At 36.0% G+C, this 24,203-nt stretch overlaps 1 protein-coding gene across 3 annotated transcripts in view; it reads right to left on the bottom strand.

The window, feature by feature from the left end:
* Positions 1-24,203, bottom strand: part of ATP13A3 (ATPase 13A3) — a gene marked incomplete at both ends in the record, with an annotated part of 53,687 nt that overhangs the window by 17,369 nt on the left and 12,115 nt on the right. For all 3 annotated transcript variants that reach the window (XM_079704609.1, XM_079704611.1, XM_079704610.1), the window contains 17 exons: positions 2,475-2,671; positions 3,336-3,513; positions 5,160-5,232; positions 6,136-6,232; positions 6,539-6,648; positions 6,737-6,779; positions 7,550-7,629; positions 7,703-7,825; positions 8,346-8,521; positions 10,473-10,597; positions 14,178-14,298; positions 14,395-14,548; positions 14,690-14,707; positions 15,315-15,431; positions 18,315-18,465; positions 21,974-22,035; positions 23,372-23,560. In XM_079704609.1, coding sequence (XP_079560735.1) covers positions 2,475-2,671; positions 3,336-3,513; positions 5,160-5,232; positions 6,136-6,232; positions 6,539-6,648; positions 6,737-6,779; positions 7,550-7,629; positions 7,703-7,825; positions 8,346-8,521; positions 10,473-10,597; positions 14,178-14,298; positions 14,395-14,548; positions 14,690-14,707; positions 15,315-15,431; positions 18,315-18,465; positions 21,974-22,035; positions 23,372-23,560 — 2,014 coding nt within the window. The remainder of the gene's footprint in view (positions 1-2,474; positions 2,672-3,335; positions 3,514-5,159; positions 5,233-6,135; positions 6,233-6,538; positions 6,649-6,736; positions 6,780-7,549; positions 7,630-7,702; positions 7,826-8,345; positions 8,522-10,472; positions 10,598-14,177; positions 14,299-14,394; positions 14,549-14,689; positions 14,708-15,314; positions 15,432-18,314; positions 18,466-21,973; positions 22,036-23,371; positions 23,561-24,203) is intronic.

The raw sequence follows: 24,203 nt of genomic DNA, 5'->3' as shown, positions 1-24,203 counted from the left end.
AGATTCAAACTGAACCACTAGAAGACAGCAAAAAACTCTATAATGCCTTAAATGCCTAAGATTGAGGTTAATTCTTAAAAATAATCACCTCAAGATAGACTGAAAACATTACACTGTTTAGATATTGAGAAGAGCACCTAGCAGGTCCCAGTGAAGACCTGTTAACTGTCTATTGTGCAGGACAAAAGGAAAGGCTAATTAATGTCAGCTCTAAGAAAGTCTTAACCTTTTCCCCACTCTTTTCCATCTATATTTATACTTTACATTGTATATCACTTTATACAGTAATACTTTATTTCTGTCATTTCTTACTTTCTTCTCTACTTTTCCTTCTTTACTACATTCCAAGATCAGGGGACTTCAATGACAGAAAGACAGACAGACAGACAGGATGTGAAAATCAGCAAAGTATGTATATGTTGACTTTCCTGTTCCTGTTGTATTTTCCGGGAGGCATGTTTTAATGACAGCATGCACTTCTGTATGCACTGACAGACATGCACAAGCTGCTTATAGTAAGGACAAAGGTTTTGTGGCTATATTTCTACTAAAATATAATTTTTAACATGTTTAAAAAAAAAACAGTCCAGCCATCAACAATTGAATTTAAATCAATTTGAAATTTAATAGGAAATCAAAATATTTGAGCCTTTCATTTTTTTGGAAGTTTCCCAAAATAATATAAAAGATGTGTTTAAAAAATAGGCAACTAATAGTCTCTTTCTTTTCTTTTCTTTTTCCGGTACGCGGGCCTTTCACTGCTGCAGATTCTCCCGTCGCGGACCACAAGCTCCGGACGCGCAGGCCCAGTGGCCATGGCTCACAGGGCCAGCCGCTCAGCGGCATGTGGGATCCTCCCAGACCGGGGCACGAACCCGTGTCCCCTGCATCGGCAGGCGGACTCCCAACCACTGCGCCACCAGGGAAGCCCTCTTTCTTTTTCTTAATTGGAGAAGTATGGATAGGGTGTATTTACTTAGACCTCTAAATTAACTTTCCTGGTGCAGCTTGGCTTACTTATTATCAACCAGTCTGAACACCAGTTTTCTTCATGTAAAGAAAGTTTTGTTCTTTGATAGATGTTTTAGCTACCCCTGGGCATGCTCAATATTTCCTTAAAATTTAAAAATACTGAACTAAAAATAATAATTAAGGTTGATATACATGTTTTAAGTTCACCTTATAATAAGGTAACTTAAGTTATGAAGTTCTCTTAAAAGTACAGTGATAAACCTTCTATGCAAGGCTTTTTGTCCCCCATGGTTTTAATATGACTCTCAGTAATACAGCCTCCATTTATTAGATAAGAAATATCAGTTCTTTTTAAAAAAGAGAAAAAACAGATTTCAATTATTATCAGCACTTATATTTTGAAAGTCTTACCTGTCCAAAATATAAAGTAATAAAACCTTCCCTACAAACCAGAGGGTAGAAGACTAAATAAGAAAACATATGTGAATATGCTTTGTTAACTCTAACATGAGATAGAGATGTGAGTAGTTATCACCCCTGTATCACACCAAAACCTGTGGCCTGACATTCTGCCAACTAGAACACTGGCATTTCTTTACAGCAAAAGAATAACTACTACTCATCCCAAGATACTGCAAAAGTCCAGTTTTATGTGAAAAAAAAATTAAGTATTCCATATATTAATTAGTACAGTCTCAAATTTTTAAAACCAGCAATTTACAAATAGTGAATAATTTTTTTCCTCTCAAACCCTAATTGTGATCAATCAAAATATGCTATCTCCTGTTGCCACAGGCAGACAAGCTTACATAGGCACAAGCCTCCATTCTACTGGCCCCTTCTGTGGTGGATGCAAAGGTGACAGAAATGAAGAATTCCAGGTGAATACTGGCTGGAACAGTGTCAAAAATGAGAAAAGACAGCTGGTGCTATGCAGACCACCCAGAAGGAAAGTATAATACCCACTGTTCCAACTGAGGAACCTCTGTTCCTGCTTCTAATTCTAACTCTCCTTGCAATGGGCTGTAAAAATAAAAGTTGGAGCCAGAAGTAATAGGATGTGAAAACCAGGAATGTTTAGAACTGCTGGCTTTAATTTTAAACTTAGGGTGGCATCTACCAAGAGAATAAAACAAGACAGTAAACATCTAAATCACTAGGTTCATTCTATTTGTGAAGATCTATTTTACTTTGAAAGGACAGTTTTGTTTTGTTTTTTTTTTTTTTTGCGGTATGCGGGCCTCTCGCTGTTGTGGCCTCTCCCGTTGCGGAGCACAGGCTCCGGACGCGCAGGCTCAGCGGCCATGGCTCACGGGGCCAGCCGCTCCGCGGCATGTGGGATCTTCCCAGACCGGGGCACGAACCCGTGTCCCCTGCATCCGCAGGCGGACTCTCAACCACTGCGCCACCAGGGAAGCCCGAAAGGACAGTTTTAACTCTACTCTTGCATTACTTTTAAAGAAGGGAAGCAGGATGGGAATAACAATAAATGCCAAACTTACAATTCTTGTAGCAAGGTTGCCTGAAGGGTTTTCCTTTTGAAAAGGCAATTGCCACTATGAGGTACTGAAAACTGGAGATAAAAAACACTGTGGTATTTTCATAATTTTCTATATTATGTCTATCAGGATTGGTTTCATTGTACAAATGTGAAGAATTCCCATATAGGCTTCCTGTTGTATTAAAAGCTTCCTGTGTACTAAAACACACACAAAAGATTTTATATTAGTAAACACAATATGTTTCCCAAAGGAAACCAGTTTTTCTTTCTAGTCACATTCCGATCAATTAAAAAATTACAAGAAAGTAAGAAACTTCATTAATTAATAAGCCTCTCTTACTTAACCCTTTCCCCATTCTTTAAATTTGGGGAGTAGTATTAGCATAGTAAAGGTAAACAGACCTTGTGTTTACCTATGTGTAATTAATTAAAATAATGTTATCATAATTTGTGAACTGGAAAACACTCTGCCCATAAACAAATAAAAGACCCACTTAATACCTTTACTTAATTTTTTTTAGGTTTTAAATGTCATTTCCCAAACTGGGGATAGAGAAGTTAGGAACACAAACATTCTGGGTTTAGAAGAGACCCTAGTGATTAATTTCATCTTTCTTATTTTACAGATAAGGAAAGCAAGGCTCAGCAGCAAATTAAGAAACTGATCCAATGTCCCCATCTTGGTAGTGACTATTAGGACCTGGTCTGACCACCTTCTTACAGATAAAGTCAAATACAGGTCAAATTATTTAAGTGCTTAGTCAAGCTGCATGCAATTTTTACATAAAATTTAAACTTATTTTTGCATGCATATATATTACATACATTTTACACATACTTTTTAATGGATTGACCAACTTACTCTGAATGTGGATGTGATTCCTTATACCACGTCTGCTGCTTGACCCAAAAAAATCCCAAAGATTGAAATCCAATGCAGATGATAATCTGAGACAAGACGGAGAAGAGAAGGGCCCCAGATATAAGACCTGAAGGTGGTCTTTGTGCCACAAGTTCCTTCCAGGCAGGATTTAAACTCACTACATTGAGAAGAAAGAGAGGAAAGGTTTATATCTAAATTCATCTGTCAGATTCATTTAGGAACATTTAGGGAAAAAAAAAAAAAAACTGTTTTTCTCTAACAAATATTTAGCATGAAAAATGTCCAAAAAACAAGCCAGACGCTATACATACCTAAATAATCTGTAAAAGTAAACAATTTAGGCTTTTTCAAAAATGGCTCAGGAGTACTTTTTACATTAGTCTATTGAAATTCAAAGGAAACACTAGTACAAGTAAAAAGAATAGTAAATATTAGCATATATCATCACCACCCTTGTATGTTTATTTCTGAATCTTTAATTGCAAAGCTACAGTTAAAATAATACATATTTCCTCCTCTTAAGATATTAACAAAGGTTTGAAGCTATATAAACATAACAGTAACATAAAAAAAAAAGGCTCTGATTGCTTATTAAGGTGGTCCACCAAGTTTCTCCACTGTAGCGTTTCTATTTTTCTCTTTGTAATTAATGAGTAATTTGTAGAAAGATACTAAGACTGTGTAAAAATCCTGTTCCTTATCAACTTTCATTTACTAGTTGTAGCATCCACTAAAGACTGTCAAACTCAGTGGTTCTCAACCAAAGTGATTTTGGCCCCCAGAGAACATATGGCAATGTCTGGAGATATTTCTGGGTGTCACAAATGGGGGAGTGTTACCGGCATCCAGTGGGTAGACGCCAGAGATACTGGTAAGCATCCTATGACACACACAATAGTCCCCCACAGCGAAGACGTAGCCGGCCTAAGATGTCAGTAAGACAAGGGTCTTTCCATAGTATAAGCCAATCATTCCTTCTGTATTATTAGTTAGCATTTTACTGTAAGGAAGAGCTTTCCCTTCTCTCCCAATCACTTATTTATTTCCAGTATGGACTTATGAATTTTCATTTGATTAAATAGATCATATCTCATTAACATTATTATTTATTTTGATGTTAACATCACCAATACTGAAACAAATCAACATCTTGTCTCCTTATATGATGTACTCAGGAGGACACAGCATCACTTCTTTCGTATTCCTGCCAAGAATGCATAGCCTGAGTCTAATGAGAATACATCAGACAAACTCGGATAACTGGATTATCTTCTTTCATAAATGTCAATGTCAAGAAGCCCCCCCAAAAGGCTGACATACTATTCTGGATTAAAGATGACAAAAGAGATATGATAACTGAATGAAATTTATGAGCCTAGACTAGATCCTGGGATAGGGGACTAGTGGGGGGAAATAGGTATAAGGGACCTTACTGGAACACATAACAAAACCTGAATACGGGTATGGATTAGGTAAAATTGTATCAGTGTTAAATTTCTTGATCATTATAACTGTGTTTAGCTGTATAAGAAAATGACTTTGTTTAGGGCAATATATACTAAAACATTCAGAGGCAAAGGGTCATGATAACATAAACATGTTCTCAAATATTTCAGAAAAAAGTGGAGAAAGAATAAAACAAATGGGGCAAAATATAAACAACCACTAATAAAAGAACATACTTACAGGGAAAATGGAGAGATATGCACTGTGTTACAACTGTTCATGTAAATTTACCAAAGTTTAATAAGCCACATCAGAATTTCATATGCTTTAAAAACAATAACAAAGCAAAATACTCACTTGTAAATACCACTACCAAAATGATTGCCAGATCAATGAAGAGAAACTGGAAGTCTCCTAGGTTACTTAAGATCTAGAGAAGGGATTTTTTAAAAATAGTTAGTGTTCAGGAACTATTTTTATAGCACCACTTTTATATCATTTCTACCTGGTTTTATTAGATTTTTCCTCCCTGGTTTTAAATGACAACTTCAAAATGACACTTGGACATGCTTAAAAACTGAACAGATTTGCCTTTAAATTAGTGAAATGTAACATATTTGCAAAATTCAATTTAATATATTAGTATAAAAAGTAGCTCCAAAAAATTCATTCAATAAAAACTTTAAAAGTTTTTTGGCAAAAAGAAAACACAAACTTCTACTCACAAAATCTGAACATTCTTGAAAATTAGTATCCTGAAGCTTCCTTAATATCTACCACCACCCCGCCTGATACTTTCCACAAATGGTAAAAGGGGATAGTTTCACAAAGACTTCTTGGGATCTCACCAGTGTTCATTTAGAGAAAAATCTAAAGTGAGATCACTTCAACTACAAAACCTATGGAGTACCTAGGGATATCACTTGTTTATACAAGTCCTAAAAGTCCTAAAACTACAGCTGAAACATCTTTTCTCATTCTGGCCTTTCCTTATAAATGTATAGCAAAGTTAACTGCAATTCTAAAGTATGTCACAGCTTGACATTTTGAAGAGTTCTTAAAAAGATGTCCAATCTGCACTAAAGGCAAAAAAAGAATACAATCATCTTTCATTCACAAGGCTGAATCCACAGTTGTTGGCCTTAAGGAAAATGCTATTCCAGATTAATGAGATTTTCAATTTGCTACTCGAAATATAAGGAATATTTACAGATGCTAGTTATTTAAGTTCCACAATTAATGGATGCATTCAAACTGAAACATATATGCTCAATATCTGAATTTAAATGTCTTAACACAAAATACCATCTCTGTTAGCAATGTCAGTACTCACAGAATACAGTAGAGTAACACTGAAGTACTGTATAATGCTGTACAAAGCCATAAATTTAAACACACAGAAGGAAGTCATTAAAGCAGCACGGCCTTCCCTGTGAAAACAAATGTTGGCATGTGAACAGAAGTATTCTAAATGCCTCCTCCAAACCACAATTATATCTTGACAGGTGAACATCAACATTCAACCCTTACAACAAAGCACTTTTCTACCAAAAGAATTTAGCCAAAGCAGAACTGGAAGAAATGAGGAGTAGCAATCAATCTGTTGCTAAAGAGTTATAGATCAAATACCCTAACATACCATTAAAACAAATTCAAATTACTTTCTATGACTTTTTTTTTTTCCTATATTCTTAGAGCTACAAAAAGATAATGGGAAGTTTTTCAATGTATACTACCTGATAAGGTTTGGCACACAGGAAATACTAGGAGTTTTGGAGGTAAAGGGAGATGCCACCGAAGCCTCGAGCTCTGATAAGGAAATGCCTCCATGTGCCCTCTTCAGAGCCTAATGGTTTGAAGAATAAAATTACTTGCGTTTTGTGCATGTGATTTAGGCCACAGAAAGAACTACAAATCACAAAATCTATACTTACACCACAATCATTTGCCCCATCACCGCACATCCCAACAAAGTAACTAAGAAACAAAAATTATGTTAAGATTTTGATTAATTTCTAAAAATATACAACTTTTAACTTAAGATTTCCTCCAGCACAGTATTTTGAAGAACTGACAGACCCAGCTTCCCCCAGTGGGACTAATGAATCTTTTCATTACAATGACCACAGGCATGCTGCTTTGCGAACAGCACCAGCCTGCAAGTCAAATGACCTGGGTCACTGCTCCAGTACTGTCACAGGATGGGCAACCATCAGTTTATCATTTTGGCATCTCAGTTTCCTAATCTTCAGAGCAAAGATTGGGCCTGCCTAGTCTTTAGTACACTTACTTTTAAGGCTATCAGTAAAGATTTCTCCCTTAAAAACTTGAAACATTAGTTACTGAAAGTATAACATCACTTCTATCATTCAAGAGTGAATGGTATCATTCAAGAGTGAATGATATCTTCATGGATATCACCTAGAAAAGGAATGGTGGATATTGTACTTTACCTAAATAAATAAGCAGATGAGCCTTTTTTAAAGAGGCACTTACCTATCTTACAGGTGACAAGTTTATATACACGAAATATTAGTTACTTTTCTGGTTTTGAAAACAAAACTACAATTCATAAAAAATTTAAAAAACAAAAACAGGGAATTCCCTGGCAATCCAGTGGTTAGGACACTGTGCTTCCACTGCAGGGGGCACGGGTTCGATCCCTGGTCAGGGAACTAAGATCCCACATGCATTGCAGCAGGGCCCCCCAAAAAACCAAAACAAAAACAAAATCCACCAATACTTACTCTACATTTTGCAATGCTTCTACTAACTGTGTCTTCTGATCGGGTGCCATACGAGCAAACACAGTGCCATGTAGCATCAACTGGAAAAAATATAAATTTCTTTAAAATACTGTTCACAGTGTATTCGTATGAACAATAACCCAAATCACTAACCTTAGGAACAAGGTCTTGAAAATGTTCCAGTATCACCGAAAATGATTTTCCATTCATTGCAAAGTGATAACGAGTCACCTGAAGATCCTCTAAGTTATCATGGACCAATTTAATTGGAATAGCCTGTGTATAAGACATTCAGAACAATATTTAGCCAAACCAAGTAACACAATCCTATTTTAAATATATTTGATCCAAAACTAAATTCTTTCACTTGATGTTTTACACAAGACAAGTGAATGTTTAACATTTATTGAAAGCAAAAGAAAATCAGTTTTAAGGTAATCTGTCTATATTGTTTATTTAAAAAATAAAACTTAAGGAAGGCTAAATATCAGCTTCGGTTTGAAATGATCCATGAGCTAAACATTATGGATCAGTTGCATCATTTACCACTACTTTTAAAATAGGATAAGTATTTGGGATTCTTATACTTTAAAACTGTGCTTCTCAACTTTGGCTAAATATCAAAATTTAAACACTGAGAGACCTGCATCTGCCCCAGTCCTAATGAATCAGAGTCTCTGAGGAGATGGCCCAGGTTTCTGTATTTGTTGAGCTTTTGTTGTGTTTTTAATGCACATTTTTTCAGAATAAATTAAAACAAGCAAGTTTTGTAAAAGAAAATTCTACTTGACATTACCTCTGAGTCAATTGCTGATGAATCACTACTCTGTGTTAGGGTGTCTGCATAATGCCAATTTATCTTGGCAACTTTCCCATCCTTTGGAGGTAATGCTTCAGCAATAATAACTTTATCCTGAGGTAGTATCATTCCACAGTCTCTGGCCACAGAGACAGCAGTCAACATGTTGTCACCTAATTTTCAAAATATTGAAAATACATTAACATTACAACAGAAACACGAATGCATTAAACAACAAGTACTTACTGAGAATCTACTACAGTCCCCATTACTGGGCTGGGCAAAATGAAGTTAATGTATGGTCCTTACTCTTGGAGTTTAAAAATAATAAAATCAGGATATATATACATCAAAAGAAGCCTCAAATAATTCAAAAGCACATAGATACTAAATATTCAGAACATTCTCACCCACAATTTTTAAAGACAAATACAGCCTCAATCTTTTTGAGTCATGGACTAGTGGTACCCATTCAACGCCTGGCACAGTGCTCAATAAATATTGTTGAAATAACCTGGGAGTGACTGGTAATCTGTACAAGAATATGAGAGTCGCATCACAGAAAAAAGTGAGGTACAAAAGCAAGAGTACACAAAACAAAAAGATAAGCAAAGTAACAACAATACAATTTACAAGATATAAAGAGAAGCAAGACAGACAACTTCTCAGTCACGAAAGGAAAGAACTAAAGACACTGTAAAGACAAGATCAGGGGAAGAAAATGCAGATGTACAGGAGAAGCAGGCAAAGGTCTGGGGAGCCCACTGCTACCAGAACGGAAGGGCACTATTGTCTCTTCCTTCAATTCCCACACACTATTTCCAAGCGTGTCTTCCTATGACCTGACAGATCCTCTTGAGACACAACGCCATATTCTTTCATGGCAGGAAAACAAGGGCCAGTGATACAGACAAAGTACTCTGAATCAAGATCATGAGAACCAAGAACTGCTGGGATGCTAATAAATTTGGTTACTTGAGCTATCTGGTAACAAGTATGGTATTAGATGGGTCTCAGAGTCTGAAACATAAAAATGTACACAAGCCTTTTCCATATGTCTTACTGAACACGCAAATGCCATAAAGTGAATATCTTAAATTTGATTATTTGCTAAGAAAAAAACACTTTAAGAGCTGCCACAATTTCATACGACTAAGAAAGGAATTATCTAATATTATCCGCAGTATGATAAACTGTTGATCATAACAGTATGATAAACACCAGGAGAGGGCTTCCCTGGTGGCGCAGTGGTTGAGAGTCCGCCTGCCGATGCAGGGGACACGGGTTCGTGGCCCGGTCTGGGAGGATCCCACATGCCGCGGAGCGGCTGGGCCCATGAGCCATGGCCGCTGAGCCTGTGCGTCCGGAGCCTGTGCTCCGCAACGGGAGAGGCCACAACAGTGAGAGGCCCGTGTACCGCAAAAAAAAAAAAAAAAAAAAAAAAAAAAAAAAAAAAAAAAACAAACAAACAAAAACAAAAAAAACACCAGGAGAATCATTTAGATGTAGCAGTCAAGAAAGAAACCAAAAAATGGCTCTTTTCACTGTTACACACAAACAATGATACATGTACTATCTTATATATAAAAATATAATTATAACAAATATCTATTAATCATTTTCCATGTATGTGGCACAGTTCTAAAAATTATAGACAATCTCAAAATAAGTAAATCATATTCTTAACCCTCAAGAATCTTATATTCTAATAGAGAAAACAAATCTACAAATAACTAACACAAGGCAGAGTAAAACAACTGCTATAAGAAATATATGATTAAAGAGAGAGAACAAAAAAGAGCACAGTTAAATATTTACAGTGTGCCTTTCACTACTGTATTATACTTATTATAAACAGATTTGTTAGACCTCCAAAGTGTATTGTAAAGTTGTCCTCTATCTTGGAAAAGTATTCAGAGCTGAAATAGGGCAATGTAAGATGGAGCAACTATATAATAAATTTAATTACCTAAGTTATAGGATAATAGTGTGGTATTAGATAGAGCTCTATGTCAATAGTAATAAGTATGCTTTTATAACTAACTGATCATTCCTCAGTATTAGATAACCTGAACTCTAAGAGTCACACTCGAATTTTTTCTGTGTTCTTTTATAAAGTCTAACCTGTGACCATGACAGTGCGAATGTTGGCTTTATGCAAATCTTCAAGTACTGCAGGGGTTTCTTGCTTTAATTTGTTCTGCATTATAATTAAACCCATAAAATCCATGTTGTTCTCAATGGCATCTCTGCAGAAAAAGAAATTTTAACATGATTTAGTCAAGAGAACAGGTATTTGTTCATTTTATGTTGATAAGGCAATTTAAAATAGCCATAAATTATAAATTAAAACATTTTATATGCTGAATAAACCATAAATGTATAAGTTTATGAGTTCGATCTCAATGAACTTAAATCTGAAAAAACAATTCCCAAGAAATACATTTTAAAATTAAATTTTACCCTTGAAACATGGGCATATAAAGATCCTTAGGAAATGGATATCTTTGTCTAAGACACTAAATACTTCTAGTACTAAGGAATATTCATCTTGTATCCTACCTACAAAATGAATGACCATAAAATATATCTATTTTTTACCATTCCCCATCGAACATACTCTAATTTAAATGTTAAGAGAAAAGGAAAAACTGTACACAGGCACATTCAATAGTTATACTGGATTCATTATCAAGTCTTTGAGGAATTTTATAAAACTCTTGATCAAATTCTTGATGCTGGAAGCGTGATACAAAAACTATTAGCAGTCCAACAATGAGATCTACCAGGATCCAGAGATGGGTCTTTTAGAATACTAATATTCAATAGTTATCAAGATGCTATTTCTTCAAATAGTTGATTATCTACTGTGCACCAAGTAGTACACTAGTCACTGGGAGGTCAAAGATGAAAAGGCATGATCTCTACTCTCAAGACCCTTTTGTGGGGAAACAGACATGCAAGCAAAGGGATCATGCAAAAATAATACGTGCTTCAGCACTACAATGGAGATGAAGTCTGTTCAGTGACAGCTGCATTCTTAAAAAATCTAAAGCTATCAAAATTATATCACAGAAATATTCTTTTCAATGGTGAAAATGGGGTTTGAAGATAGGAACCAAAATTTCAGACTTGCAATAACCAAGTGGTTTTTCTACACAAAATTCAAAATAAGGGTGCCTAAGTAAACAGCAACAAAATCTAAACATCTTTGAAATTATATAATTATACAATGGGTGGTAAAGATATTAAAGAATAGTTAGAAAACTTAATACGAATTATACTGCTGGTGGTAACAGGAGAAATAAGCCTTGAAACCTGAAAATGCATTTCAAAGCACAAAGCTGTACCAATGTGAAACTACTGGGTCAAAGCTCTGTAACCATTTTCCTGTGAGGTTCTAGTTTCTGGCTGCAGCTGGTTTCCTAACTCTCCTAGGAATGATACAGGTCACGGAAATCTTGCCTTCTAGTTAATGAATAGTACAATATTCAATTCAAGATATACAGGTTCAAGCTGTAAGAGAAATACCAAAACCTGTTCCTCCAGGTCGAATGGAAACACAGAGAAGATCTTGGTTGAAAGATGAGGAAGGGGAGTAGAGAGAGAGAAGGGTTGATAGGGAGGGTAGGGTATGCTGGGCAGATGGAACAGCCTGTCCAAGGCACAGAAGGATGCCTGAAAGACAGGCTCAAGAACCACAGGCAACTCAGTTCTCAGTCTTTAAGGTGGGGGAGGAAGTGGTAAAAGGCAAAGCCACAGAGAAAGACAACCTTAATGTTCCCTTCGTAGGGATTAGGGTATAATATTTTACATGTGTGGCTCCCAATCACACATATGCATGCATCAGATCATTTGGTTGCTGTTGTCTTTTTTTTTTTTTTTTAAAACGTCCCTGCTTAGACCAAATTCCCCCAGTATTCTTGTTTCAACAGGTAGAATTCCGAAAGTTCTTTTTCCTTTTAGTTATTATTTGGCTATCCACTCCACTCCTTTAGTTCTCATCCAGAAAAACAGGATTGTACTATAAACACTGTCCTACCCTTTTCACATAATGCGCTTAGAATAATTAACAGAAGTATTAATACTTCAGGATTTAACCACTATCATATCATGTTATTTATACTATTTAAATTTGAACCTTATGCTCACATAGAAATATTTCTTTAGGCTGGATTCTTAGAACTCCACTTGCTGGGTCAAATTGTATAAGCAAGTTGAGATTTTGATAGGTACTATGCATGTTCTTTACAAATGTACAATAGTGCAGTAGCAGTATGTTGTTAAAATTTTCTCAAGCCTTCTCTAACACTTGATACAATCAATCTTTTCAATTCTGTAAACCTTAAGAAAGAAGTCATGTCTTGCTGTGGTTTAATTCTGTAGTTCCCCAAGACTGAAGTATCTTATCACTTTCATGTGTTCAGTGGCCATTTGCATGTCTTTTTCTGATAATTATCTGTTTGAATCATTTACTTTTTTTTTTTAACTAAGTATGTATTCTGTTGTTTATTTCCTGATTCATATTCTTGCTTGTGAACTCCGCCAGTAGATGATGGGGAGCTATTTATAAGAATTCCAGGTAGAAGACTAGTGTTAGATTTGAATGTTAAAGAGCTCTCTGTAGATATAGTGTGGTACACAGATTAGATATAGGAAAGACTGGACTAAAGAGCTGAGTCCCTGAATTAGAGACAATGGCAGTGGGGCAGGGATGTGAGAAGAAAAGTCTATTTGATAGGCAGAATTAGCAGGATAGCCAATAAATATTTCTTTCTGCTTACAAAATGCCAGGTACCTCATGAAATATTCCTAAACAAAAGTGTTATCTTCAAAAGGTCAGTCTGTATCAGTTATAGTAAAAGTGACAATCCTTGAATGTGAAACCCATAGCTATAACTGCAAGTAAACGTGACGCTGGTAATGGCCATCTGACCTTTGCGGGTGAGGGTGGGGGTGTGTGGTTATTGTGACTCATGATACTTGGTTTCAGCTACTGGGCAAAAGCAAGTACAGGTGACCCTTGAACAACACAAGTTTGAACTGTGTGGGTCCACTTACACACAGATTTTTTTCAATAAATACTACAGTACTACAAGATCCACAGTTGAATCCGTGAGGCAGGTCCTGGAGCCAATCCCCTACAAATACCAAGGAATAACTGTAGATCACTGGGGAAAAATAAACTTGTTATGTTCCTAAAACATGCCTGACACATAGCAGGCACTCAATAAATATCTAACAAATAAACTAAAAGTAGTTCCAGAGGGACTTCCCTGGTAGCACAGTGGTTAAGAACACGCCTGTCAATGCAAGAGACACAGGTTCGAGCCCTGGTCTGGGAAGATCCCACATGCCGTGGAGTAACAAAGCCCGTTCGCACAACTACTGAGCCTGTGCTCTACAGCCCGCCGCAAGCCACAACTACTGAGCCCGTGCGCCTAGAGCCTGTGCTCCCCAACAAGAGAAGCCACCATGATGAGAAGCGTGCACACCACAACGAAGAGTAGCCCCCGTTTGTCACGACTGGAGAAAGCCCGCGCGCAGCAACGAAGACCCAACACAGCCAATAAATAAATAAATAAATAAATAAATAAAATTTTTTAAAGGTAAGGTAGCTTTAAAAAAAAAAAAATAAAAGTAACTCCAGAGAGTTGTACTTTTATGACAACTGCCTAAAACAAACATTGAACTCTTACATATTTGCATATATCCAATAAATATTTAATAAGTAAACAGTAATTGAATATAAATTATTGTACAAGACTTTTATAAACATAAATGATGCCTTATTGGAAAAACTGTAGAAAAACCATTCATCAACCTTACCTGCTAATATTCTGCACTTTATGCCATGTCAGTTTTGACTCCAATTTTCTGTGTGCAAGAGCAATCACACGGAAGCCCTGTTTGGTGTAATTTTCTAAAACTTTTTCAAAATCAACAGGAACTTTTAAGAAGGAGAAAATAAAGGTCATTATTAGAATTGTGACTACAAGCTTACACAAATACCAGAATCTCACTCAAAGCCTAGCTGCTGCCTTACCTGTTTCAGGTTTACAAAGACCGGCAATGACCTCCGGCGCCCCTTTCACGTAGGCGTCCATCTTCCTGTCCCCTAGCACCCTCGCAACCACACTCATACGTTGCAAAGCAGAAGAAAATGGGAACTGGCGAACAATTCCTATCTCATAAATAGCCTATGTAATTTCAAAAGATGCACAAACCATTTATTATTTTTTAAGAATTAAAACAGATATACAAGTATATCTACTATACCTCAATTAAAAAAATTTTTTTTAAAGATATACTTAGGTAACAAGTAAACAATCTTCACTTACTGGAAGTTCAAACAGCTCCTAAAAATAAAACAAGACAAAAAGAATAAAGTAATAGTATAAATTAAGTCCATTAACACACTCAAGCTAAAAAAATTTTAACTACACATCCACAAAACATTTGGAAAACAGTAAGGAATTCTGAATATTTCAAAGTCAGGTTTTAAGATTGCTTCTTTACCACCTCTCATTTATTAAAAAAGTATATTCTTGAGTATTTTAAAACATTCTGCTATCCTAGAAATATTAAAATATTAAGTTCTAACATAAACTAATAGGAACATATTTAAAAATTAACCTAAAAATAAAGCCTTTCACATATTCTTTTTATTAAGTCCCAGGAATACAGATGCACTTTAAAAGTCTTAACCACCATGCATCTAAATCACAAGGCACTAAGCCACTCAGTAAATAGGAAAAAAAGTAATAGTACTGAGAATTGAATCTCAATGTTTTACACAGAAGGCCTGCAACACACCAGGTGTAGTTTCTGATACATGCAGTAAACATATTCATATCTCTATTAGAGTTAGAAAAAGGACATGTGACTTCATCTTCCAGCAATATTTTAAAATGAGGACAAAATGTGAGCACCAACAGTATTATCTAGCTTAAAACAATTCTGCACCATTTCTTGGTTTCCTGCAGGTGTAGATTCAGGAAGCAGCTGTTTTGGAGGACGAACCACAGTGGGCATAATTCGATTATGAAGTGCTGTTTCCTCTTCAGTTGCTTCTTCCAGAATCTGAAAGGAAAATATTCAAAGTATTGATTCATGAAATTCATAAAGTCAATTCACTGGTTCTATTTTAAAATGAAACATTACGGCTATCTTCAGTTAAGTTAAAAAAAAAAAAGTAAAACAAAATATAAACAAAGCTAGTTAGTTAAAGTCCTAGCAACCCATGGGAAAGGGGAGACAGAGGTTAGTAAAGAAATAGAGAAAAACTTCTCGAATTTTGAGCCTACAACCAGTTGGGTTTAAAGACTACTTCTGCAAGACACAGAAGGTCCTTGCCGTTCCAAAAACTGTCAGTCTATCATCCAGGGATTCCTTTCTGCTAACAGAAGAGGATTCAAAAATACGTGGAACTCAGATACGGTTAGCAGAACCACTGGGTCAAGAGCACTCTGAGGAACGAAGATGTGAATTTAGTGTCCCAGCTTGAATATGTCTAATTCAAGTACTACTATCCTAACTCCTTGAAATTTAATTTTAAAATATTTCTGGTGAAAAATTCAATCAAGAACTTGTATTAAATACACGCACATGACAAACAATAAACTAGTTTGGATCTATAAGTGAAGGAATCATTAATAGGAAAATGAAGGGGAAGAGAGCTGTGTCCAATTAGCCAATTTTACACAGTTCTTAGGAAACGTTTTAACACCTCTGAAATCGGGGTGCATCTTACATGGTATTAATCACATAAAATAATAGTTGTGCCCAGTTATGTAAAAACATTCCATAGATACTCTGTGGTAAGATCGAGCATCAAAGCATCTCAGAATCAAAAAAGCATGCTATTATACAAACTTACTTATTTAGCCCACTTTTTAAAAGATTCACATACAGAACAAAAAATCTACTGAAAATCTGTTCAGTTGGAGAACAGCTTTAGAGAATATCAGAGATGAATCAGCTGTACTTTGTTTTACTCCTTATAAATGAAGTGGGTCTCCTTTAAGGAATTAAATTTAATGAGTATTTATTGTGGGCTTTCAGAAAATGGCAGAGTACTTCTTCATTCATCTCCCTCCCTTTCAAAATACTAACAAAACACAAAGAAAGAAACAACCCTGTAAAAGTAAACAGAAAGCAAAGCAAGGAGAACTGAAACATATTGATGGATATAGCAATGAAGGAAATAGTAGCCCAGAATAAACACAAAAGGACATACAGGAGACGTGGGAACATTTCTTATCAGCCAGAATAGCTGAGCAAAGCAAAAAGAAACAAACCACCCCCCCGCCAAAAACCCAGGAGTCATGCTCTACAGATACGAGCTACCTACCTGAGAGGAGGAAGGGCTGCTAATATGAGGGGCAGCATTCCAGAGTACTGCGTGTGCAAGCATTGGGGGAGTGGGCGGGGGAAGCAACCTAAAGACTCCTTCTGCTCCCCTGAAACTGAAGAATGCCTGCTGAAGGGGCCCCACCCTCAGTACACAACAGGCTCCCCCAGTCAGCCTTCCCATTCAGGGAAGACACTTCTCAGGCAAACAGACTAACATACATATGAACAAGGATGAAAACCTTGCTGCAGCTACTATCAGAACTATCAGATCAGACCTTCATTCTTTTTTTTTTTTTTTTTTTTTTTTTTTTTTTTTTTTGCGGTACGCGGGCCTCTCACTGTTGTGGCCTCTCCCGTTGCGGAGCACAGGCTCCAGATGCGCAGGCCCAGCGGCCATGGCTCACGGGCCCAGCCGCTCCGCGGCATGTGGGATCTTCCCGGACCGGGGCATGAACCCGTGTCCCCTGCATCGGCAGGCGGACTCTCAACCACTGCGCCACCAGGGAAGCCCCCAGACCTTCATTCTTAAATATAAAGGTACCATCAAGATGCATAATGAAAACCAAAAGCATGAAGGAGATGTCAATGACACCTCAATTTTTTCTAAAAGCATAAAGGAGAAGATTAATACAGGAAGCGGGGGAAGATAACCTGACCCAGAGAAAATTAAAAATTCAGAAGCAAGAAAGGAACTTTAAAAACAAACTACTATTACACCTGTAAAAGAAGAACAGAGAAAACAAACCAGAGAACACAAGCGAGCGCTCAGAAATTAAAATAATCAAGGACAAAACAAACAGAAAGAAGTGAACAGACAGAAACCTCTGCGCATGCGTGTGTGTGCACGTGTGAGAGTAAGGACACAGGAAGTAGTACATGGATGGGGACAAAAGAACACTGAAGACACATGCCCACTCTATACTTCTGCCCTATGGCCAACGAACTGTGTCACTGAGATCTTTTTACTGACTTAGACTTACTGCCTCAAGATACTGATACCTGCTTTCTCTTGTAAACATGAAGCAGGGCCCTGAGCAGGTCATCCTCTATTAAAGGTCGTTTGAATGAGTCAATTTAACTAAAACAGACTTTTTAGACAATTATAAATATCTCTCCAGTGATGTATCTTTAGAAATTACAGGGCTTCCCTGGTGGCGCAGTGGATGGGAACCTGCCTGCCAATGCAGGGGACACGGGTTCGAGCCCTGGTCCGGGAAGATCCCACATGCCATGGAGCAACTAAGCCCGTGAGCCACAACTACGGAGCCTGCGCTCTGGAGCCTGCAAGCCGCAACTACTGAAGCCCACGTACCTAGAGCCTGAGCTCTGCAACAACAGAAGCCACCACAATGAGAAACCCGCACACCGCAATGAAGAGTGGCCCCCACTCGCCGCAACTGGAGAAAGCCCGTGTGCAGCAACAAAGACGCAATGCAGCCAAAATAAATAAATTAAAAAAAAAAATTTTTTAAAAAGAAAGAAATTACATAGTTCCTTTTATGGTACAAGATAGACCATTGTCAAAACAACGTGAAGAAACAATTCTTCTGCAAGTTAGTTTTTACTATTTTCCTAAAGTTAATTAATTGTACTTTAAAACACTGAACGTACCCATCCGATGGCTTCAAACATCTTCAAATCAAGTGGATCGCCAGAAAGCACTCCTTCAATTTTTGTAAGTGAATGACAAGTAGCCATACAAGCGACAAACTGAGACTTTACCAACATCTCATTGCAAACCTTTTCTTCTGGCAAAAGAAAACTATATAGAAAATGCACTGAATTAGATTCATAAATCCCAAGGCTGAAGACAATAGTCTAACAGGCCTTTTCAGGTTTTATTATTTTAAAAAGTAGAAATAAAATGTTTGCATTTATGCATGTATTAATTTTCACTATAGATTTTGACATTCAAAAACATTTTCTTCCATGAAAATTATTATACATGACTAAAATACAGTATTACCTTAGATTCTGAGTAACTAGACCAGACATTAACAGTATAGAAAATACTACATACTAAACAATAATTAAAACTCCTGCCTATGGACACATGGCAAATTAGAACACATAAAAACTCTCTTGTAAAAACATAAAATGAATGTGTAACGCATTACCTTTCAAATGCAAAACTGGGCTCATAAGAAAGAAAAGGAAAATTTCAAGTGCCAGAAACAGGGAAAGGAAAACCAGAGGGGTGTGACCTTAAAAAGATGCTGTGACTGTCTAGGGGAGAAGGAAGAGGGAGGAGAGCCATCTCAGTACCCTTAAGGCCTTGAGTTTTAATAACCACATGGGGAACAGGAGACAAAGTTGTGGCCACATACAAAGTGGGGAGTTGGAACTGAGAGAATCCCTCTCACCTAAGATAGCCAGTGCTCTTGAAGAACTACACCCTTGGAAAAAGAGTATACTAGAAAAAATTTACCCCCACACAAAGGCATAACTAAGAATAAGCTTACCTCTTTTCCCCCACCCAAAGTTCAAGAAAATAGTTAATATCTATATAACATATTTACTATGCATTAAGCACTGTTCTGAGAACTTTAAATTTATTTGACTCCTCTCATCCTTATACCACAGGAAGGTGTTTTATTATCCCCATTTTATAGATGAGGAAACCGAAGCAGAGTGGTTAAGTGACTTGCCAAGTCACAGCATATAAGTGGCAAAGCAAGGATTCAAACACAAGAGGTCTGGTGTCAGTACCTAAACTCTAAACCATTACGCTACTCAGGATGGCATTTGGGCTTGAATATATGTTACTGCCTGGCCTAGAAATCCCCAAGTTATGAAAGTAACATTACAGCTTGTCTGGCACCACTGACACTACTTTTGGCCAAAGATTAAACTCTCTAGAGAGGAGCTCCCACAACACAGCCACAAAGGAGACTCACAGAAAAATCCTGCTAAGGATGAGTCCATAATTTAAAAATGAACCAGGAAACAATTCTCGCGACTCAACAGACAAAACAAAGATAGAATTAGAATCCCATAAACTTGAGATAATAGAATGGCAATCTGAAAGAATGCAAAGAAGGCATTTTAAAATTACAGACTTAGAAAAAGAACAAGACACTATGGTGGGGAAAAGGGGAGAGGCAGATTTGGAAAGAACCAAATGAAATTTCTTGTCCAGGGTATGGTTAGGATTCCCAGATGGAGAGAAAACAAAGAATGGGGGAAAAGCCATAATGGAACAGAAAGAGGCTGCAAATTTTCCAGAATTTAGGAAAAGCATGAATCTTTGGATTCAAGAAGCAAAATGAGCACCGCACAAAGAAAAAGATCATGGTAAAATTGCAGAAATCAAGCATAAAGAAGTATTTTTTTAAGCAAAGTAGAAAAAAAATTACTAAAGAAGACTAAGACTTCTCAATAGCAATAACAAAAGAAGTTAGGAGAAATGGAATAACATCTCCAAGGTGCTGAGGGAACACAGCTGTCAACCTAGGAATCCATACAGTTACACCATCATTCAAGAGAGAGAACGAAACAAAGAACTACTAATGAATGTAGTTACGGAAGATGGCAATTTAATCCAGAGGAATGGGATACAAGAAGCAATGGTTAGCAAAGATATCTGTAAACCTAGGTAAATCCTAGCATGCAGACTGTATAAAGCCAAAATCATAATCATAAAATGTTATGCAACCAATACATATAAAAAGGGAGGTGAAAGTAAAAGTAGTGTACAGTGCATGGGTTTTGGGGGGGTTTAGAAACTAATAAAGACACCCATGGACTTTAGACTCTAAATATGAATATTAATAACTTAAGGACAAGTAGTAAAAGATTAGGATGTATAAATTCTGAGAAAATGAGAGAAATATGAGAAAATGTGTTTGGGAATTGGGGTGAGGGATGGTAGAAATAATTTCAAATATATCTGAAATCACAATAAATGTGAACACGATGGCAATAAATGTGAATGTAAAGATTGAAAAGTAAAGAGATAGAAAAAAAGATATACGAGGCAAACATTAGGCAAGAGCAAGCTGGTGTATAACTATACAAATATTAGATGAAACAGAATTTAAGGCAAGATGCATCATTAGGGATAAGGGCACAATGTGACACGCTATTTACCAAGATGTGACAGCTCTGACATGACATGAACCAAACAATAGTCTCTCAGACTGTATAAACCAAAATCCCACAGACTTTTGAGAGAGAAAAAATAAAAAGTGGCATAAACACAGCTACAGTAGTAAAACTTCTAAGCATCAAAGACAGCAAAAACAAAGTAAGAAGATGAAACAGAGACTGGTGAAATATTTTTAATGTATAGTACTGAAAAAGATGATCACCCAGAAAATACAAAGGACTTCTACCAAGTGAATAAGATAAAGACAAACAACACCATTAAAAAAATTAAGATATAAATTGACAATACAGAGAATGCTAAATTACCCTCCTTCCAAAAATGTGAAAATACGCTCAAACTCCAAACAAAGAAACTCTGAACAAAGCCACAATGAAATACCATTTCATATCTATCCATTTGGGAAAATTAGAAGTCTGACAATGGCAAGTTTGGCAAGGATATGGAGCACCAGGGTCTCTTACCCACTGAGGGAGACAGAGTAGGTTAGCACCATCACTTAGAGAGCAAGTAGACGGTACCTACTAGAGCTGTGGCCATGCATGTGCAGTATGACACAGCAATGAAACTTTTAAGAAGCTGGTTTACTGAAACTCAACCACATGCTCACAGAAGTTGTGTGCCTAAGAATTTTAATTGTGAAACTGTTTGTGAAAGTGGAAGGAAAAAGGGAGAAAAAATGAAACTGTCCCTTAGCTGAAGAACAAATATTATGGTTTAATCATATAACGGCATACTAAACAACAGTTAAGATTAATAAATTGGATCTATACATATCAACATGGATGAATCTTGAAAACAATGTTATGAGGCAAAAAGCAGCAAAACACATACAGTACATAACAGTTGTGTATATTTATTTATAGACAGATCTTGTTTATGGGTAGATATATATGAAGTAAAAATATAAAAACATGCAAAGATAACAAGACAACTTCAAAATGGTGGTAGGGATAGAAAAAGAGATAGGTTAAGACTTAAGCAATATCTGTAATGTTTTAAATCTTTTAGGAGATCTGAAGCAAATCTGGCAAAATGTCAACTGTATAATCTTAGTGATGAGTACATAGCTGTAATATTACTTTCTATATGTTTGAATGTTTCATATATTAATATATTTATTAAAATTAACTAAAATAAATGATCAAGTCTAGCTAATAATTACCGTGTATTTTCCACTCGTTGAATCCCCCAAAGATCTAAACCATCTTCAGTAAGAGTTCCAGTCTTAAAAAAAAAAAAAGCACACATTTACAAAATCATGAAAAGCTATGCTGCATCTACATAATGGAGGGAGCCAAAAAAGGGAAGAGGAACAAGTTAAATGACATCAAGAAGTGCAATCAGCCAAATTCAGGATATAAATAACCTGGTTTCCTCAATAAGACGACTGGGAAAGAGAGGCAAGAAAAGCAATGGTCACAGATTAATTATAACCAATGCAATCCTTATTTGGATTCTGACTGAAAACACAAATTGTAAAAATTTGAGTTATTTTTGAGAAAGGCAGGGAAACCTGAATATGAATTGGACATTAGGTAATACTAAGGAACTGTTAATTTTGTTAAGTGTAGTAAGCAGTGATAATGGTACTGTGGTAAGTTCTGTTAAAACATTATCTTCTAGAGCTATATACTGAAGTATATGGATGAAATAACATAATGTCTGATGCTGCCACCTTCAAAATGAGGGGATAGTGAAATAAGATTGACAAAATGTTGGTAACTGTTTAAGTTGGATAATGGGCAAATGAGGGTTTATTATACTTGCATCTTTTTCTCCACTTTTGTGTCTGCTTAAAAATTTTTAAAACATTTCCAAAAAGGATTAAGCAAAATTTTAAGTAAAATTTTCTGAACAGACTCATATAAAACACAGTCATGGGATATGACTTTTTTTTCCTCTTAATAAAATACATCTCGTATTTTTTTCTTTAATAATGAAGATGCACAAAAATCAAATTCTTATCATGTCAGTTACCCAGAAGAGACAGATGGAAAGTTTTCTGACCAAGGTTTAATTCTCTAAAGTTTTAGGAAAACTAATTTCAGGTGAGGAAAAAAGAACCCTTTGTAAGAGGCAAGGTATATTTCACACAGGTACAAAATTTGTCATTTTCACATAAAATCATATAATCAGTGTCTTTCATAATTTTGTAACACATTCAATGAAATCACAGAGCAAACACTAAGTGTATATACTTTACAGCAATAACATTCCAGTTAACTATATCTGTATAGAGCCTATTCTGTTAAAAAGATGAAAGAGCAGATAAATTTTACTACTACTACTATAAGGCAGAATTCTGGATATGAATGGTCAGTCAATTGCAGATTTGGACAAATAAGCAATATCCAAAGTATTAAAAATTGAAAAAATAATGAGAAGAAATAATACAAAAATGATGCATGTGCCAAATAAGTTAAAAGAGAAAAATGAGAAGAACATTTCTTTTAAAACGTGTGCAAATTAGTTGATAAAGAATACAGAAACCATTAATCTAATACTTTAGACTTACAAAGCTACAAAGTGACCTTTGACAATGATATGACATTGAACCAACCTTGTCAAAGCAAACAAGATTCAGTTGTCCACAGATGTTTATCCTTTGGGGACTGATACAGAAAATACCCACTTTTTTCAGTCTTCTTTGGGCATACACAATGCCAGCAGTCATTGCGGCAGGAAGTGCAGGTGGCACAGTAATTGTAATGATATCAAGAGACTCGATAATTATATCCCCAACTTCTACCTACAGTTAACATAAAAATAAATGTCAGACCTCCAATATTAAATATTTATTAACCCAATGGGGGTATTTCTTTAGTGAAAAGTCTATAAACCATTTTTAATCTTATATATAATAAGTGTGTATGTATATTCATGTATTAACTATCTATAATTTTTTCCCTTTAGAGATTCTGCAAAATGGAAAGCTCAATGAATTGTCAGTGGACTGTAGAATGAGCTATTTTTAAAGCTAATTCTTACTTTAATAGCCCGATATACTTCATACACTACATACTTCAAAGTCAAATATTATCAGATATTGACTCTTACTACTATGCTAGTCTCTACAGGGGATAGAAAAAAGAAATTTGACAAGGTCCCTTAGAAATACCTTCAATTCAGTAATCACAAATAATTTTAATGCTGTATATACCAGAGGTTAAAAAAGAAAAAAATAAAGCTTTTGGTGAGTATGGGATCACTCCTCCTTTTTTTAAAGTTAACTAGAGAGCAAATAAAAGATCATCTAAACCAGAGCTGATCAAAACTTTCTGCTTTGATGGTGATGTTCTAGATCTGTACCTTCTAACATAATAGCTACAAGTCTCATATGGCTTTTTTTTAAGTTAAATTAATTTAAATTAAATTAAAATTTTAATTTTTCA

The sequence above is a fragment of the Hyperoodon ampullatus genome, assembly GCF_949752795.1.
Source record: "Hyperoodon ampullatus genome assembly, chromosome: 5".
NCBI lineage: Eukaryota > Metazoa > Chordata > Mammalia > Artiodactyla > Ziphiidae > Hyperoodon > Hyperoodon ampullatus.
The sequence above is the reverse complement of the archived record's forward strand: the minus strand, read 5'-3'. Positions and strand labels throughout refer to the sequence as shown.